This window comes from Fundulus heteroclitus, chromosome 6 (assembly GCF_011125445.2).
Source record: "Fundulus heteroclitus isolate FHET01 chromosome 6, MU-UCD_Fhet_4.1, whole genome shotgun sequence".
Classification (NCBI taxonomy): Eukaryota; Metazoa; Chordata; class Actinopteri; order Cyprinodontiformes; family Fundulidae; genus Fundulus; species Fundulus heteroclitus.
The window spans coordinates 33013102-33030570 of NC_046366.1; the positions used below are offsets into that span (position 1 = coordinate 33013102).

Genomic DNA, 17469 nt, shown 5'->3' on the forward strand with positions numbered 1-17469 from the left:
AATTTCTGCACCAAAAATAAAAACATTTGTAATCTGATTATGCCTAAAAAAAATTATACGAGGGGAAAAAAAAAACAGCTAAATCAGAGGTTAAAACTCTGAAAACCTGGGTCTATTTGTCATGTAATGTGAGGACTTTTAACCATCTGATGGACTTGATTAAACCTAGAAGTTTTAGCAGAAACTAAAGCAAACCTTGGTTTTGCCCCTAAACGGCTTCCTAACAGCTGATTGGGTACCTGAGGAGAGGATGCCGTTGACTCCGCCTCCCAGCGGCAGCTCCTCCTTGGTTTTCAGAGCCAGCAGTTGGTCGGCGGTGACGAGGGCCGAGGCGGCGAACTGAGCACTGGCCTGGTCCAGCGTGTTGGCCAGGCTCTGTGGGAGGAAGAGGAGGCGTGTGCTTAGAGGAAGGGCGTGGTGACGCCGGTGGTGGAGCGGTGGGGGGGGCGGGTTACTGACCTGTGTGCTGTTGGCAGTGCTGTTGGCTTGGTGCTGCTGCTGGACCTGCTCCAGCTGCTGCTTGTGCATCAGGGACAGCTGCTCCTGATGCTGCTGGTACTGTTCTGCTGTGAAAGCTGAGAGACACGAGTGGCATCAGTCCTCTGCTGTGCAGGAAATGTGGACAGAAGCCAAAACCTGCAGGATTTAATCTGTAGTCTAACATCTGCAACAGCTGCAGGTCCGTTCATCATCATCACATTACACGCGTAATCAGGAAAATAAAGTTTAAATTAAAGGAAAATTAATGTCATTTAATGTGTAAATGCGGTTTTTAAGTTGCCGTATTTCACAAAGCTGCAACGGAAACTTTCTTCACTTCACACGGGTCACACCATCGACAACCAGAAAAGACGAAGTCGATGACAGGAAGTGTTGAATCGTGGCTCTTCTGTAAAACCGCAGACCACAATTACCCAAAACCGCCGCAAACTTAGCCGCTCCGAGTCTGAAATGCCTGAAATATTAACTACTGTTAGTAAAAATAATAAAAATGTTGTCAGCCTCTTCGGATATAAACACCGTTTAACCATCCTGTTTGTCCATTTTAAGTTTAGTTATCAACTGTATGTGATTTTAAATTCCTGTTCTAACTTTGTTCTTGTAAAGCGCTTTATAAATAAATATGGTATCTGGCGCCGGCATGTTTTTTTTTTTTATAAATGACTGCGTGAAACTTTTTCACGTGGAATTTTAGTTGCATTTCTTATTTTATAGAAACAGCATAACTGTGAAATTGTCTTTTCTCTCCCAAACTTTAGCAGAAAACAGACGGTTTTGCTCACATCTGTGTAGCAAACGCAGCTGACGGCTGTGAGCGGTGACAGAGACCGTACCGGCTGCTGCAGCTTCACCTGTGATTTCACCTCAATTACTACATTTAACAACCTTTTCACGTCTCTCTGGGTTTTATCGACCAACCAGAACCCCAAGAAACCAAAACAATCAAAGAGTCCAGGCAAACTAAAGCTGACGACCTTTGGGCCAAAAAGTCACTAAACACCTCCACAAAACGCGGCATAAATCCTACAAAAGAAAGTTTGATTTTAAACAAAATGGCCGACGGGTTGATATTTCAGCTCCAAGTTTTATGATTCAGCTGCGATCAGAGCTCTGATTGAATTCAATATTGCATTTCAACCTTTTTTGTAGCATAAAAATCAATAAGTTGCACCAGAATCTCTCAATTCCCTAAAGTTTTACCTGTTTTTCACTTACTTCCCTAAACCCATCCCCATCATGGTGAAAGTGCTTCTCTCTGGCCCGTTTACTGGAGCCACAGTTTGTGGTTCTGATGAAACCAAACCTCCTCTCTCTGGTGAAAGGCTCCAGGCTTCACCCCCCCCCCCCCCCCCCCCTGCAGCCTGAGAAAAGTTCTGGTCGGGGGAAAACGGACCAAACGCCGCTGGACCTCCAGGAATTTAATCAGATCCAAGTCAGAGGAGAGGCATTTTAATCAAGCTGCAGGCAAACCTCAGCACTTTCTGCCCGACTCCTGGCTCCACGCAGCCTCTCTTTTTTTTTGTTTTGGACTTTCTATTGATTTTAAATTCTTGTTTTAAACTTCATGAAATGAAGCGGCTGCTCTCTGAAACATTGATTTAGCTTTTTCCCCCCTGGCAACCCTTACGTTTCTTCTTTTTTTCCCCCTCTTTATTTCTCAGGACCTGAGATCATCAGTCGCTCGCGTCTCAAAGCCAAACGTGTGAAGACGTTCTCTTTCTCGTTGCTGAGTAGCTTCACAAACACGATCGATAAGCAACAGCCTGTGATGCGCGTCTGAAGCAGCCAGACCACCTGCGGCGTAACGCTGGAAGGCGAAGCCGCCGAGGACCCGCGGCGTCTGGTGGGCGCGCCGCTCCAGCAGCCTGGGTGTCAGCAGAGCGCGCCATGAATTTATTCATCACATCCAGCCTTAATTGACGCCTCTGGGATTGGGCTGGGTGGGCAGGGCCATAAACGACGAGAAAACAGCTTCACAAAGCAAACGCAGGTCAGAACAGAACCCAGTGGCGGTCCTGCGATGAAAACGCAGCAAGCGGACGTTAAATTAAGGCTGCCGCCTTCTCTGCAGGAGAGGAGAAAAACGTTCTCTCTCAAAGCTGCAGAACCAAGTGACGACATTCAGTTCTTGCAGCTTGTTTTTCACGATTTTCACGCAATCTGAGCTTTTATATCCAAACGGTGCAGCCAGGGGGGAAATGATGAGGTTCTGATTATCAGTGAAACGTTCTGAGCGTAAAAACTTTGTTCTTGGAACCTCAAATAACTAATTTATCTTTGTGCAGTGTATGTATTCACTTTAAAAGGTCTAAAATAAAAGAGTAAAAGGTAAGCTAGCTGACTGGTACGACACAATCTGCATCTCTTTATATTTAGTTGACGTCCCCCAATGTTTTTTTTCCCACCTTTAAAACCTATTTTATGGAAGTCGAGAAGCAATAAGCTGCGTTCTCCCTGACAGAACAGAGGATAAACTTTTACACCGTCTCGTTTTAGTGTGGAGTCCTGTTCACAATGTGAGGGACCACATTATGTGGAATAATTACGTTTAATCCCATGCCAAAGCACCGTGTCAGTATTTTTAAAACTAAACGTTCCCCGGCAACAGCAGACGACCCGCTATGGGTCCTGTGAGAATATTAATCTCTGATTCGGGCAGAACCAGGCGGCACCGAACACGCGATGAGGTGGTTTTATGTTTCCAGGTACATTTTTTATTTGCTGTTGGTGAAGAATGGAGGCTGCATCAGAGGGTTTTGAAAATCTTTTTGGGTCCCAGACGACCAAAATATCGGTCCGCAACGTACAGGATTACAAAGAAAGGCTGGACAGGAGGAACGCTTTCAGATAAAAACGGTTCTTTTTGCACAGTGATAAAGAATCACTTCTGTTTAATCGACACGCTACATTCTAACGTCATGTCCAGGAGACGTCTGGAAGTTTCAGCACCGTCTCAGGCTTTGGTTATCCTGTGCGCCGCTTAAAACGCTGATCTATTTATCACATGAGGTCCACATGGATATAGATTACAATAGTAAATGTGTTTCACTGGTAGTTTATGTGATAAAGCAACACGGCAGAACAGAAATTGTAAGAAGAGTCGATGAAAACGATTGTGAACATTTGACAAATAAAAGGCTGAAAAGTCGGTCCTTGCATTCTGCCTCCTTTACTCCGATCAGCCAGAGTTGGACTCCATCCATGAACAGATGAAGGCAATTAGTTGTACTAGACCAACATTTAACAGCAAAGAGGCCTTTGGTGACTCTCGAAGGAGCTGCAGACGCCCACAGCTCATGTTTTAAGGAAGAACGGTGACCAGAAAGTGGACCTCGCTTGCAGGCGATCGCCTCATATGGAACCAAAACGGACCTCTGTGACATGAAAACACTGCAAGAGGTGGAAAACTAACAGTGGACGCCAACAGGGGACAGCTGGGGAGGCAGCGTCATGCTGTGGGAATGTTTTCATGTAATGTGAGGCTAAAAACAAGACGATCAGGAAGAAAAGCCGTTTCTTCTTCAGGATGACCACAATCACACATCCAGAGATACAAAGCTGTAGTTCTGTGAGGCTGCCTGAGCTAATCACTGTAGGAGAATTACTCTGAAATGTGGAATTAGAGCAAAATGTCGTCATAAAGGAACCTTAAATTCACACCAAACCTTAAAATGTAAAAAGCTGCGCTTCATTATTTGCTTTTCTCTTCACCCTCAAGCACCACTTTGTGTTGGTCCGTTAAGTAAAATAATAAAAACGCTGAAGTTTGTAGCCGTAACGCCACAATTAACATGAAAACCTCTGCAAGACGCTGAGAATACCAGAAACTATGCAGGGAGTTTTGTTCCTTCATTGTTGCAAAAATGTTTCGTCAATTGAAATCTGACAAAAAAAAAAGCAATCTGGAAATTAAAGTTCAGAAAACTTCTTAAAAAAAGATTTCAACAGTAACTTTGCCGTTTCCTCAGATTGTTTTTTATAGATTATATTCAAATTTATTTTAATTTCTTTTTCAGATTAAGGTTTATAAATTGCATTTTTTGTTTTTTTTGTTTTATGGATCACGTTCTCGACACTTCTCGCTCTCGACCAATAAAACGTCCCTGCAGACCAATAGAAATGATTCTTTCTCCAGAGTAAAGAGAACGTGATCTTTGAAAAAAAATAAATAATGCAATTTGTAAAACTGAATCTAATATAAAATCCATAATTTAAATATAAAAAAATTAGAATTTTTTTTTTAAACAAAATGAGAAAACAGCAAAGTTTCTCTCCACACCATTTTTGGATTAAAACGTTTAATTTCTGGATTGCATTTTTCCTCATATTACCGTTCACTGAGCGCGTTCTTCGCACAGACAACGGACCAATAAACATGAAAACCTCTGCAAGGCGCTGAGAATACCAGAAACCATGCAGGGAGTTTTGTTCCTTCATTGTTGCAAAAATGTTTCGTCAATTGAAATCTGACAAAAAAAAAAAAAAAAAAGCAATCTGGAAATTAAAGTTCTTAAAAAAAGGTTTCAACAGTAACTTTGCTGTTTCCTCAGATTGTTTTTTATAGATATATTATATTAAAATATATATATATTTCTTAATCAGATTAAGGTTTATAAATTGCATTTTCTTTTTTATTTTGTTTTATGGATCACGTTCTCTTCACTTCTCGCTCTCGACCAATAAAACGTCCCTGCAGACCAATAGAAATGATTCTTTCTCCAGAGTGAAGAGGACGTGATCTTTGAAAAAAATGCTATTTGTAAAACTGAATCCAATATAAAATCCATAATTTAAATATTTAAAAAATATAATTTTTTGAAACAAAATGAGAAAACAGTAAAGTTTCTCTCCCCACTATTTTTGGATTAAAATGTTTAATGTCTGGATTGCATTTCTCCTCATATTTCCGTTCACTGAGCGCGTTCTTCACACCGACAACGGACCAATAAACATGAAAACCTCTGCAAGGCGCCGAGAATACCAGAAACTATGCAGGGAGTTTTGTTCCTTCATTGTTGCAAAAATGTTTCGTCAATTGAAATCTGACAAAAAAAAAAAAAAAAAAGCAATCTGGAAATGAAAGTTCGGAAAACTTCTTAAAAAAAAGGTTTCAACAGTAACTTTGCTGTTTCCTCAGATTGTTTTTTATAGATATACTATATTTAAAAAATATATACATTTCTTTATCAGATTAAGGTTTATAAATAGCATTTTTTTATTTTATTTTACGGATCACGTTCTCTTCACTTCTCGCTCTCGACCAATAAAACGTCCCTGCAGACCAATAAAAATGCTTCTTTCTCCAGAGTGAAGAGGACGTGATCTTTGAAAAAAAAAAATGCTATTTGTAAAACTGAATCTGATAAATATAAAATCAAAATACAAAATCCATAACTTTTTTTTTATAGAATATTTAAAGATGATAATTTTTTTAAACCAAAAGAGAAAACAGCAAAGTTTCTCTCCCCACCATTTTTGAATCAAAACGTTTAATTTCTGGATTGCATTTTTCCTCATATTTCCGTTCACTGAGCGCGTTCTTCGCAGCGATAATAATAAACACCAAGCAGAACCATCGGCCCAGAGGGACGAGCCGCTCTCGTTTCTCCACCTACCAGCGACGGCTGCGGGCGGCGGGACGACCCTGGGCGGGCGCTGCGGCCTGAACGGCTGCCCCGCGGCGGAGGCGCAGAGCGGGCGCTTCACGCCTCGACTGCGGCGCCTGAACAGGGGGTGGGCGTCGTCCAGCTGGTGTAGTGGTAGTGTCCGTGGTCTAAAGTGCCTCCAGCGGCAGGACTTTATATTAGACAGTATCTGGCTGAGGTCCGTGGAGCAGGGAGAGGAGCTCGGGCGAGCCGAGGGGGAACTTCTGTCCGAGGTATTTGTTTCTGAGGTACCGGCGAACGCGTCGGGAGCCGGCGAGCGCGACGTCGCCGACGGGGGAGGCGGCGAGGGCGAGGCGGGCGGCGGCAGGTCGGGCGTGTCCAGGTCCGGTCGGTGGAACGCGTCGTCGCCGTCCGTGTACGCCCGGTCCAGTAAGACCCTGAAGGCCGACAGAACACACATTCAGTCAACAGAGGATGGATTAGAGGACGCGTTTACGGTAACCAGGGCAACAAAACATCAATCACTGACCTGCCGCCCCGTCCCACGCGCCGCCGAGCCACGCCCAGACATCGCCGCGGCACGGTCAGTGTAGTGAGACTGTAACGGAAGCGGGCTTCTGCCAAGCCGCCCTCCGAGGGACCGCTCCACGGCCAGCTGCCCACCAGGTCCGGACGAGCCTGGACACACAGGACAGCGAGGGTGAGCCCCTCTAACGGGCGGGGACTAAAAGCTGAGGCTCATAAATCTACGGAGGAGGAGAGATAAACGCTCTGATCACTGAGCTTCATCCTTACAGCCAAGTACTGGCAGCCGGCCTTCCTGCGAAAGGCGTACGCTCCGTCCGGGTCGTTTTCCTCCTCCGCCTCCGAAGAGCCTGAGTGGAGCTGTGGACGGCAGAGGTCAGAGGTCAGGTTTACAACTAGGGCTGCACAATCAATCGCATTTGCAATATAGTCGCAATTTAAAAAAAAAATGCAATTTCCAAATCGCAGAGGTCTGCAATTTCTGGCTATGTAACAAATAGTAAATCAGAAACGTCCTTTATTGTCAGTAATATGTTTAAAGTGGGTTTGCCTCCACATGGAAGGGAAGACAGTTGCAGCAGTGAGATAATCTAATTGTATTACTTGTTTTAGAGTTTATATAATAATACTGTTTTACCAGAAACTTTCAGGAATCTCACCACAGCATTAAGTTCTGGTCAATCAGTTTAATTTATAGACTTGCTTGTTGGTTGGATTGATGTCCAAATCAATTAAAAGCTGTTCTCTTGAAAAATATTCTGATTAATAAAAATATTAAAAGTTCTTGTATTAAATAGTCCTTGTTTACAAACATCTTTATCTAGAGGCCATTTTTGTTGCTTGTGGTTTAATGCAGAGAAAAGTCTGAATCAAATTGCAATTTCGGTTGAAATATATTGTAGGCAGAACGCAATCATTTCTGCTCCGAGTTGAGACGCAGCGGCTCTTTTAGCACCTGATCTGCACAGCGATGAAACAGATTGATGTTTAAAAAGACATGATAAATGAAACTGAAAAAAATAAAATAACTGCATTAAATCGCAATATTAAGAAAATAGTCGCAATTAGATTTTCCAAAATCGTTCAGCCCCATTTACAACCATATTCTGTTGCTCTGGATTTTAACTAAAAAGCAAGCAGAGCAGGGATGAAGACGATCTGCAGCGCGTTTAGGTGAACCAAGATGGCGGATGTGCAGACCTCCACCGTCAGCTTATCCATACGGGAACGAACGTGGCGCTGACATGGCATTCAGGTTTCTACTCATGATTCAGGGTTAACGTCCAGATTCACATATCTAGAGTTCTGTTTACAGGGTGCTTGCTCTTTTTCCAAATTAAAATTCCAGACTTTTCCCAGACTTTTTTAAAACTGATATTTAATTTTCCCCAAGACCTTAACTTTATGTACTTGTATACTTGTGTGCCTACTGCCTACTTCATTGGTTGAGATTGTACAAACTGTTTATTAGAAATGTTAATTTTTATAGGCTAGTATTCAATGAACAAATGCATTATTCACAGTAAATTATGCTTTTACTGATGAAAACGTTTCAAAACATGAAAATCACAAGTACATGAATTTCACATCAAACAAGTGTTTGATTCCATTAGGCTAATACAGTACGTGACCAGTTAGTAAAATTATAGTTTTATAGCCTATATTCCTATTTCTCATTTCACAATGCCTTTGAGCATACTGTAAAATTCTACCACACATTTTTTTCCCCATACTTTAAGACTTTCAAGACTTGCGCAAGACTTGTTTAACAGGGTTCCTACAGCGTAAGGCAAGTTTAATTTAAGACTTTTTAAGACTTTTTAATGCCACTTGAAATAAAAGGTTAAGACCAACTTCATAATAAACACAAGATAAAAAAATAAATAAACTGCTTGCGACAACTTTACCCAAACGTTTATTAGTTTCTGGTCCAGTAGAATGTTTAAAATTTTGAAAAACATTCCATACAGGAAGAAAGCTAAAAGCACATAAATGACAGATATATTTTTAACAACTATTAAACTAAATTCATGAACTTTGCTTTGTTCTCTAGTAGAATAAACCATAAATCCGTTTTAAAAACAACAACTCCTTTTGGCAGCTATGGCATGGTACTGCAGGCTTTATTCAGTTTCTCCTCCACCTGTTGCAACTTTGCCATTTTGTCTTTATATCGCTTTCTTTGCGCGTTTGATTTCGGTGAATACAAAAAACAAAAAAATTGTTTCAGTTATTTTAATGTTTGATATGGATTACAAAAATAAAATCCTATTTATGACATGGTAACAAATTTAAGACCTATGAATGACTGATTTAAGACATTTTAATACCAATTAAGGCCTTAGTTTTATACTGAAGAATTCAATGCCTTTTAAGACTTTTTAAGGATCCGCAGGAACCCTGGTTTAAATACAGAACGGCGATCATGGAAGATTGAGGCTTTACATATGAAACCTACAATGAGCCAAACTAGTGGAAGACCTTTTAAACATGTTGGTAAAGAGACATTTTCCTCCCCTGGAGGCCTTGTGTTTAAACGCCATGACAGACGGAGAGCCGGCGGCTCTGCTGAGGCGTGGCCGTACCTGGGAGAAGGGCTCGTCGTCAGAGCTGGGGAAGTCGTACTGGTTCAGGTCCTTGGCGTTGAACACAACAGGACCCGGGTGGTGGAGCGCGCCCGACGACAGCGGCAACATCTTGGGCTTCTTCTCGTACTTCCTCTTTTGCCGGGTGAGTTCTGCCTTCTCGGGCTAAAACAACAACAACAGAGACGCCACTGAGTGCCGACCCGCCACCTGGAGACGCTTTCCCCCCCCCGCTGCTGAGTCGGCTCCTAGCAGCAGGCTCACCTTGGACTTGTAGTCCTTGGAGTCCATGTGGTCCTGGTGTCGGTACTGATTGGTGAGAGGAACCAGGGGAATGATCTGCGGCCTCACCAGCGCCCGCTCCGCCAGAACCTCCGCCATGATTTCGCCACCAAAGTCCGACATGGAGTTCCTGGGGACAAAAGCGAAGGTTAGCGACTCGTTTTCACTCTGGACTGGGAAGGAATACACTGCAAAAATGGAACTAAAAATAAGTAAGATTTTCTTAAAATTAGTGCATCTGTCCCTGATTTGAGCAGGTAAATAAGATGACCTGCCAATAGAATAAGATTTGTGCACTTAAAATAGGAACAATTCATCTCCATCATCTTATTTAAAGTGCAGGATGTCTAATTATCTTGATTTAGGGGTCAAAATCCTCATTCCATTGGCAAATGATCATATTTACATGCTCAGATCAAGAACAAAAACATTATGTTTAAGAACATTTTGCTTATTTTTAGATCCGTTTTTGCAGTGTATAGAAAACTGCCCCTTAGAAGAGCCGAGTCCATCTGCCCTGGTTCTAGATCATTTATCTCAGCGTCTCCACCTGAATGGGGGGGGGACTCACCGCTTCTCCACGATCTCCAGCGTGAGGTGCAGCAGCTCTCTCTTGCTCTTCTCCCTCCTCTTGATCATCTCCAGGATGGTGACGGCTCTGCTCAGATCCCTGCGAAGCTTCAGCATCTTCTCGTAGGACGCCTCGTCGTTCTTCCGGTTCTGACGGACAAAGGGAGACGAGTTTCTAGACCGTCGCTTCAAATCTGACCGCGCGTATGAAACAACCCGAACATTTAAATCCGATTGGTGATTAAATGTGTTGAAGACTGAGGCAACAAATGACCAGCAGACGATTTACTTTTTGTCAAGAAACCCAGATTTGTTATGACTTCTTAAAAATCTGCATCCATATTAATTTGACCACTTTTCACTTCCTGTATATAAAAAAAAAATCCCAATTTTTCTATTTTGATCTGGGGGGAAATGTCAGTTTATACTACAATATATTGCTGTGGAAAAAAAAAAAAAAAAAAGAGCAACAACAAAATTAAGAGTCTTGATATTTTCCAGAGCTGCCAAATACATATAAAACAGTTTTTCCTCTTCTGGAAACAGTAGAAACTGCAGCCAAACCATAATAATGCGGCCCAATGTGCTGATAATTACTATAGACTCCAAATTAATTATCATATTCTCCAAAAACCAACAGGATATGAGGCCGCCCGCCTCATATACAGCCGAAAACATCAACCTCGCTCATCTGCATTGAAGCATATTAGTTCCTGATGTTTTACTCCTATAAAGAACAAACCATAAGCAACACTGAACCCTTTCCAGACCTTTTGTTGCCCACGTCCTCACAAATTCACGGCCACACGTCACAATCAGTCAACAGCTAATCAGAAGTAGAGACTCTTCCAACGCAGACGCCGCTTTTGTCACACTTCAATAAAAGCCTGATTGCCTCGTTCGAAAACCATTGTAATCGTGCTTCGCCCGGATTAGACTGAACATCAAGTTAATACCAGGTTCTTCAGTCAAGGACATGCATGTCTCATAGGAAAGCGCTGGGGGAGACCATCCACATTAATCAGCCACTGGATGCAATCTGAATTAGACGTCTACCGGATCCGACCAATCTGGTCACAGAAAAGGACGAAGCAGGAAGTGCGACTCTACCGTCCCGTTCATATAAACAGATCACAGGACACGAGCCCAACCTTGCGGGTCTGCATCTTCTCCGTGCGCCGGCGGAAGGCCACGTAGGGGTCGCCGGTGCTGGAGCCGTCCCGCTTCTCCTGCTTGACGGTGGGGATCAGAGAGTTGGCTTTGCTGTTTTTCCTCTTTCGGCTCCAGTAGTCGAAGACCTCCTTGATGAGCTCGTCGTCTTCCTTCAGCAGGAGTTTGGCCTCGGGGAGACTGACGAGCTGGGAGGACAGAAACAGGACAATCAGTTCCCTGGACTGTAACCGTTTGTGTATATAGGCTGCGTCTGGAGTAGGGCTGAACGATTGTGGAAAATAATATAATTGCGATTTTTTTTTTCTTAATATTGCGATTTAATGCAATTTTTTTCCCCCAGTTTAATTTATCATGTCTTTTTAAACATATACAAACAACAAATCAATTTGTTTCCTCGCCGTGCGGATTAGTTGCTAAAAGACCCGCAGCATCTAAACTCAGAGCAGAAATGATTGCGTTCTGCCTACAATATATTTTGAACAAAAATTGCAATTTTCGCTTTTTCTCTGCATTAAACCACAAGCAACAAAAATGGCCTCTAAATAAAGATGTTTGTAAACAAGGACTATTTACAGGGTTCCCACACCTTGGTGAACATCAAATTCAAGGACCACACATGGCGGCATTTACCTACTGTGACCGCTGAATAGGTTATCATGTTTTAATACAATGCAAATTCAATAAAAGACTTAACGGCATAGAAGTTGTTGGGTCAGAAGCAATGCAAGAAAGTGGACTTAATTTATAGCCTACATTGATATTGATTATATTCATAGCCTACATTTATATCCACAGTACATGGCTATGCCATACATTACATATAAGATGTACAATAGCCTACCGTTTCATGGAATTTTATGGAAAAAAGTGCAGCATTGAGATGTTCAGAATTATATCAATTTGTTTCACTTACTTTCATCTTTGATTAAGCTAGTTTTTGACTGACTCAGAAAAGTCGCTAAATATAGCGACAAAGTCGCTGAGTTGGCAACACTGCGTGAATGTAACCTATTGGACGCACGTAGGCCTAAACTGTAGCCTACCAACTAACGAAGAAGAGCGAACATACTTTTGCAAATTAAAAGTCTGCGGAATCAACATAATTTTAAAAGATCGTGTGGTAGTAAAATAATCACATGAGTCGTCATCCGTGTGAACTTTCAACCCCACAAAAAAATTCAAGGACTTTCAAGGACAAGGTGTTTTTTTGGCTGTTTTCAAGAACTTTCAAGGGCCTTGAATTTATTTTTTCAGATTCACAAACTTTCAAGGATTTCAAGGACCCGTGGGAACCCTGTACTTAAAACAAGAACTTTTAATATTTCTATTGATCAGAATATTATTCAAGAGAACAGCTTTTAATTGATTTAGACATCAATCCTTGTTGAACATAAAGTGCAACCAACAAACAAGTCTATGTATTAAACTGATTGACCAGAACTTAATGCTATGTATGGTTATATAAACTCTAAAACAAGTAATAAAATTAGATTATCTCACTGCTGCAACTGTCTTCCCTTCCATGTGGAGGCAAACCCACTTTAAACATTTTACTGACACCTAATGGACGTGTCTAATTCACTAATTGTTACAAAGCCAAAAATTGCTGAGCTCTGCGATTTGGAAATTGTGCTTTTTAAAAATCACGATTATATTGAAAATGTGATTAATTGTTCAGCCCTAGTCTGGAGGCAGAGCGCTGACCTGCTGGCTGCTGCCCTTCTCCAGCCGGTCGATCATCTCCTCAAACTGAAGGCAGCTGATCTCCATCTTCTTTTTCAGCTTGTTGACGAAGGCGTCGTCGTCGGCGTCCAGGTCGTAGTCTGGCTGCTCGGTGTCCAAGCTGAAAGCTGCAAAGCAGAGTCCACGTTTAATGTGTAGCGGAGATCACGAAACATTTCAACAGCGTCTGATTCATCAAAGCGAAGCAGAGAATAAGCGTCGTCACAACCGTTTACACACACAGAGCCCGCTGCACGACTTTAACCCTTAAGATGCTGCTGCCGCGTCAGTGAGAGCCTCATCGGGTCTCTTCTTCTGGATCCTTTATAGCTTTAGTACAATATGAAGAAAAGAAAGCGGCTCCAATCAGGGCTGGGCAAAATAAATTGATTAATTTGTATTTACAGAATTGTTGGAAAAGAGGGATTTTACTTTGCCAATGCTCTCATTTTCCTAAACCCAATATACACGTTTAGGAAAAATTATCAGAATATTGTGAAGATTAAACTTTTTTTCCACCATAATAAAAGGCATGTTAAATTACTCACTTTATTAAGTTAGTTTGAACTCACAAGTGAAATGAAGCCTGTTCTCATCTTGTTTTACCAGCATGTTTCACAGCTTGGATTTAGCTGCACTTTGAATTAAGGTCAACTACCAGATAAATAACTCGACATAAAAGCAGTTTTAAAGAAGTTTTAAAAATGTTTTTATTTCTTTTTGTGAAATGGGAATAACTAAAATCAATTAATCAGATTGGGTATGATAAAATTACCACATCACCCAGCTCTAGTTCTAACCAATAAAGAATTACAATGAACCGTCTTTCTGCAGGGCTTCAGTACAATTTAGCTGCTGATCAAACTTGGTCGACTTTCAGCTTCGCCAGCCTCACAGAAACTGAAAAACCCAATTTCTTTCCAAGCAGTGAATGCATCGTAACCAGGTTCTGATTGGCCGTGTTAAACCCAACGCTCTGTGTGGAAGTCGTTGCTGCAGACTCAACGACGCAAAGTCATTTTCAGATACAGGCAGGAGTTTTAAACACGGATATGAAGCAAAAATAAAAAAATAACAGGAAAACGGCATTAATAAACTTTTTTTTCCAGGTTAAAACAGGCTCCTGCATCAGGAAACCTTTCAAAAAACAGGAACAGGGAACTTGTTACAACAAATTAGCGTTACCCAGAACATCCTGAACAAGAAAAACGGTGATGCTCTGCTTCCTGCAGGGAATCCATGCAGATCCAGTTACTGATTCTCAGTAATGCTAAGCCACTGCTCACAGTCAGCAGATACTAAACACTAAAAAATGTCAACTCCTCAGTCATTTCCCAGAGTTAGACACTCGATGCTCTCCTGCCCCCAACATAAACAACTGGCAACAATAAAATGCATTTAAATTACAACTGCAGCTTTTTATTAGAAATTAAAATAATCTAAAAAGCCAGAACTGTACTGCATGTTTGTTTTTGACTTTGTTATTAACATCAATTAACATATTTTATCCATTTTGTGGATGCACAGTGGCGCAGTGGGTAGCGCTGTTGCCTTGCAGCAAGAAGGTCCTGGGTTCGAGTACACCCTGGGTCTTTCTGCATGGAGTTTGCATGTTCTCCCTGTGCATGCGTGGGTTCTCTCCAGGTACTCCAGCTTCCTCCCACAGACCAAAAACATGACTGTTAGGTTAATCGGTCTCTAAATTCTCCTTAGGTGTGAGTGTGTGCGTGAATGGTTGTTTGTCCTGTTTGTCTCTGTGTTGCCCTGCGACAGACTGGCGACCTGTCCAGGGTGTACCCCGCCTCTCGCCCAGTGAACGCTGGAGATAGGCACCAGCACCCCCCGCTACCCCATGAGGGATAAAGCGGTTCGGAAAATGGATATCCATTTTGTATGGTGACCGTGAGTGTCCAGAAAGGATCCTTTTATATAAAATGTATTATTATTATTATTATTATTATTATTATTATTATTATTATTATTATTATTATTATTATTATTATTATTATTATAGCAGGGCAGTGATTGGCCGCTCCACTCTGATCGCTGCAGTGTCCTACGGCCGGGATAAATTTGCTGTTTTTACTTTATAACCGTTGGGGGATTCAACTTTGGCGTTTCTACATCAGGTCAGAAACGACCGCCGTCAGAATGAGGCAAAATGAAAAACAAGGAGCTGCAACAGATTCAAAAGTCCAAACTATCGTAAAGAGAGCAGGAAGCCTTCTGCCATAACGAAGAAGCAGAACCACAGCGGACCACCAGCACAGAGGAAAACAGGAGATCAGGGCGATCCAAGTCCTTCCCGGCGCTGATGCAGAGCAAACGGCATCAGTTTGTCGGGTTTTTCTAGAGGAAACTCAGATTTTCTCTTGCTGAGCAGCGTCTGAATCCCCGGCAGGTCCCATGCTTCAGGAAGACGAGCCGCATCAATGTTTACTGAATAAGAACCGACGACCGGCAGAACCTGGGAGTGGGTCAGTACCATGAAGGCAGGACTCGCTAAAGGAGCTGCATGTTGAGACGCTGCGGCTTCTAGGTGAACCGACGTCAACGTTTCTGCGTTTATCTCATTCAAGCTCTTTGAGCCGAGGGCGGCGCTGGTTAGCGACGGTCCTGCAGGACGGTCAAATATAAAAGCCTTCAGAGCTGAGAAGCAGCAGCATGGAAGGATTTAAATCATTCCTCTGAAGACCCAACGAGTGATCTTCTGCAGGTCCCTTCAGAGAAACCCTGAAAATCTCTGCCAGCGGTAGGGATGGGAATCGAAAACCGGTTCCTGTTCAGAACCGGTTCCGTGTTTTCCAATTCCAATTTGGCAGCTCGTTTAACGATTTTCTTTTCGATTCCATTGTGCTGCGGCCCTGAGCAGCACAACGTTAGCACGTTTTTTTACGCAAGTTGCGTCATGTTTTATACGCAAGTTACGCACACGGCGTTCAGTAAGCACGTGTGCGTAACTTGCACACGACGTGACCAGGCTTTAAAGCACAACAAAAAAAAAAGTGGCGCCCCATCGGGTAAACAGTCGAAAGAAAGATGGCAACAAGGCGCTTTGCAAATATTGAAAAATGGCATATACATCCGCGGGAGGAAATAGATCCAACAGGCAGAAATACCTGCGCACACAACATGGCATACATTTTAACGAATGCCGTGTTTTTGATTCTTACCGGACAGAAGCTAAAGTTACGACCAGCATGGAAGGCATCTCTGGTGGTAAGTAGTTAGTTTTACATCACTGGCTGGTTCCTAGTAAATCATATGCCATTTCTGGAAATAAACCAATTTCCTACCTCTCTTTGGGGTTATTAAGGAAGTGTGCCTTTATCGTTAATCCAGCCCTTCATTGGTAGCATGTTTAATTAGAACTACTGGTAGCTGGAATTCTCACATGATTCTAGGCATTGCAATGGATGTAATGAAACATGCTATGAAGTTGCTCTGCAGTTCAGGGAGCGAGAGAAAGGTGACGCTCGTTTATTTAAATCAGGGGGAGATGAGTTTATTTCCCAAAATTGTACAGTAATGCTTTTTCATTAAACGGATGCCTTCTCCATTAGAGGACATCTAAAGAGAGATTAATAAGCAACTGTCACAACAAACTTACATTTTCTTGTATACTAAAAAACTAATTTGCTGTATTTAAGTTTGTTATTATATTCCTTTTTTTTATTTAAACAAATATAAATGTTACTCCAGTTGCACATTTGCTGTGGACATCTTGACCTTGTAAGTTTGTAAGGTCGTGTGAGAGTTAATTATACAAAGTTGATGCTCATCATCAAACTGTTTGTTCTCCTTTTTTCCCCCCAAATCGGAATCGAAAAGGAATCGAATCGTTTCACAGAATCGATAAGGGAATCGGAATCGTGAAAATCTTTTCAATTCCCAACCCTAGCCAGCGGTGAACTGGACCAAACATTTTGTCATTCCCGCGCTGAACCGACGGCGCCGTTGGTGTCAGAAGTACATCAAATCGCCTCTAATCTGACAAACAATCGGGGAAAACAACTTGTGACGCGCACACAAAGCGATGGTAGCTCGTCTGAGCCGCTTACGCTGTATGTGAATGAGCTGCTTTGGCATCTTGTAGTCTCCGGGGTAGAGGGAGTCATAGTAGGTGATGTTGCTCTCCGCCTCGGGGACCGGGATGACCATGTTGTCCCGCTTCTCGCCGTAGACCTGCTGCGCCGAGATGGCCCGCTGGAGATGGTGTTCCTGTGGAGGCAAAAAAAAAAAAAAAAAAGGAGGTGAGACAAAGAAGAGGAGGAACTTCTCCACACCAGGAACTACCGTTAGCGACATCCACACGCGTCCTTTAGACACCGGCAGCGCAGAGATTTACTGTTTCTGCAGCAGCTCAGCCATTAAAAACTCAAGATTTCTCTCCTCTCCATTCATTAAAAGGCATCAAAACTACGAGTTCCCAGTGTTTGTGGGATGAAAACGTATCGACCGACAAAATCAGTCAAAAGGATCAGAAGATGCGCTTTAATGAATAA

At 42.3% G+C, this 17469-nt stretch overlaps 1 protein-coding gene across 2 annotated transcripts in view; it reads right to left on the reverse strand.

Moving 5' to 3' along the window:
* LOC105930931 (enhancer of polycomb homolog 1) overlaps nucleotides 1-17469 on the reverse strand; it is a 44012-nt gene that overhangs the window by 5067 nt on the left and 21476 nt on the right. For both annotated transcript variants that reach the window (XM_036138629.1, XM_036138628.1), the window contains 11 exons: nucleotides 17026-17185; nucleotides 12947-13092; nucleotides 11221-11427; nucleotides 10071-10219; nucleotides 9482-9629; nucleotides 9218-9382; nucleotides 6903-6992; nucleotides 6637-6785; nucleotides 6117-6544; nucleotides 460-575; nucleotides 240-375 (listed from right to left, as the gene is read on the reverse strand). In XM_036138629.1, the coding sequence (XP_035994522.1) occupies nucleotides 240-375; nucleotides 460-575; nucleotides 6117-6544; nucleotides 6637-6785; nucleotides 6903-6992; nucleotides 9218-9382; nucleotides 9482-9629; nucleotides 10071-10219; nucleotides 11221-11427; nucleotides 12947-13092; nucleotides 17026-17125 (1834 nt within the window). In that variant the 5' untranslated portion in view covers nucleotides 17126-17185. The remainder of the gene's footprint in view (nucleotides 1-239; nucleotides 376-459; nucleotides 576-6116; nucleotides 6545-6636; nucleotides 6786-6902; nucleotides 6993-9217; nucleotides 9383-9481; nucleotides 9630-10070; nucleotides 10220-11220; nucleotides 11428-12946; nucleotides 13093-17025; nucleotides 17186-17469) is intronic.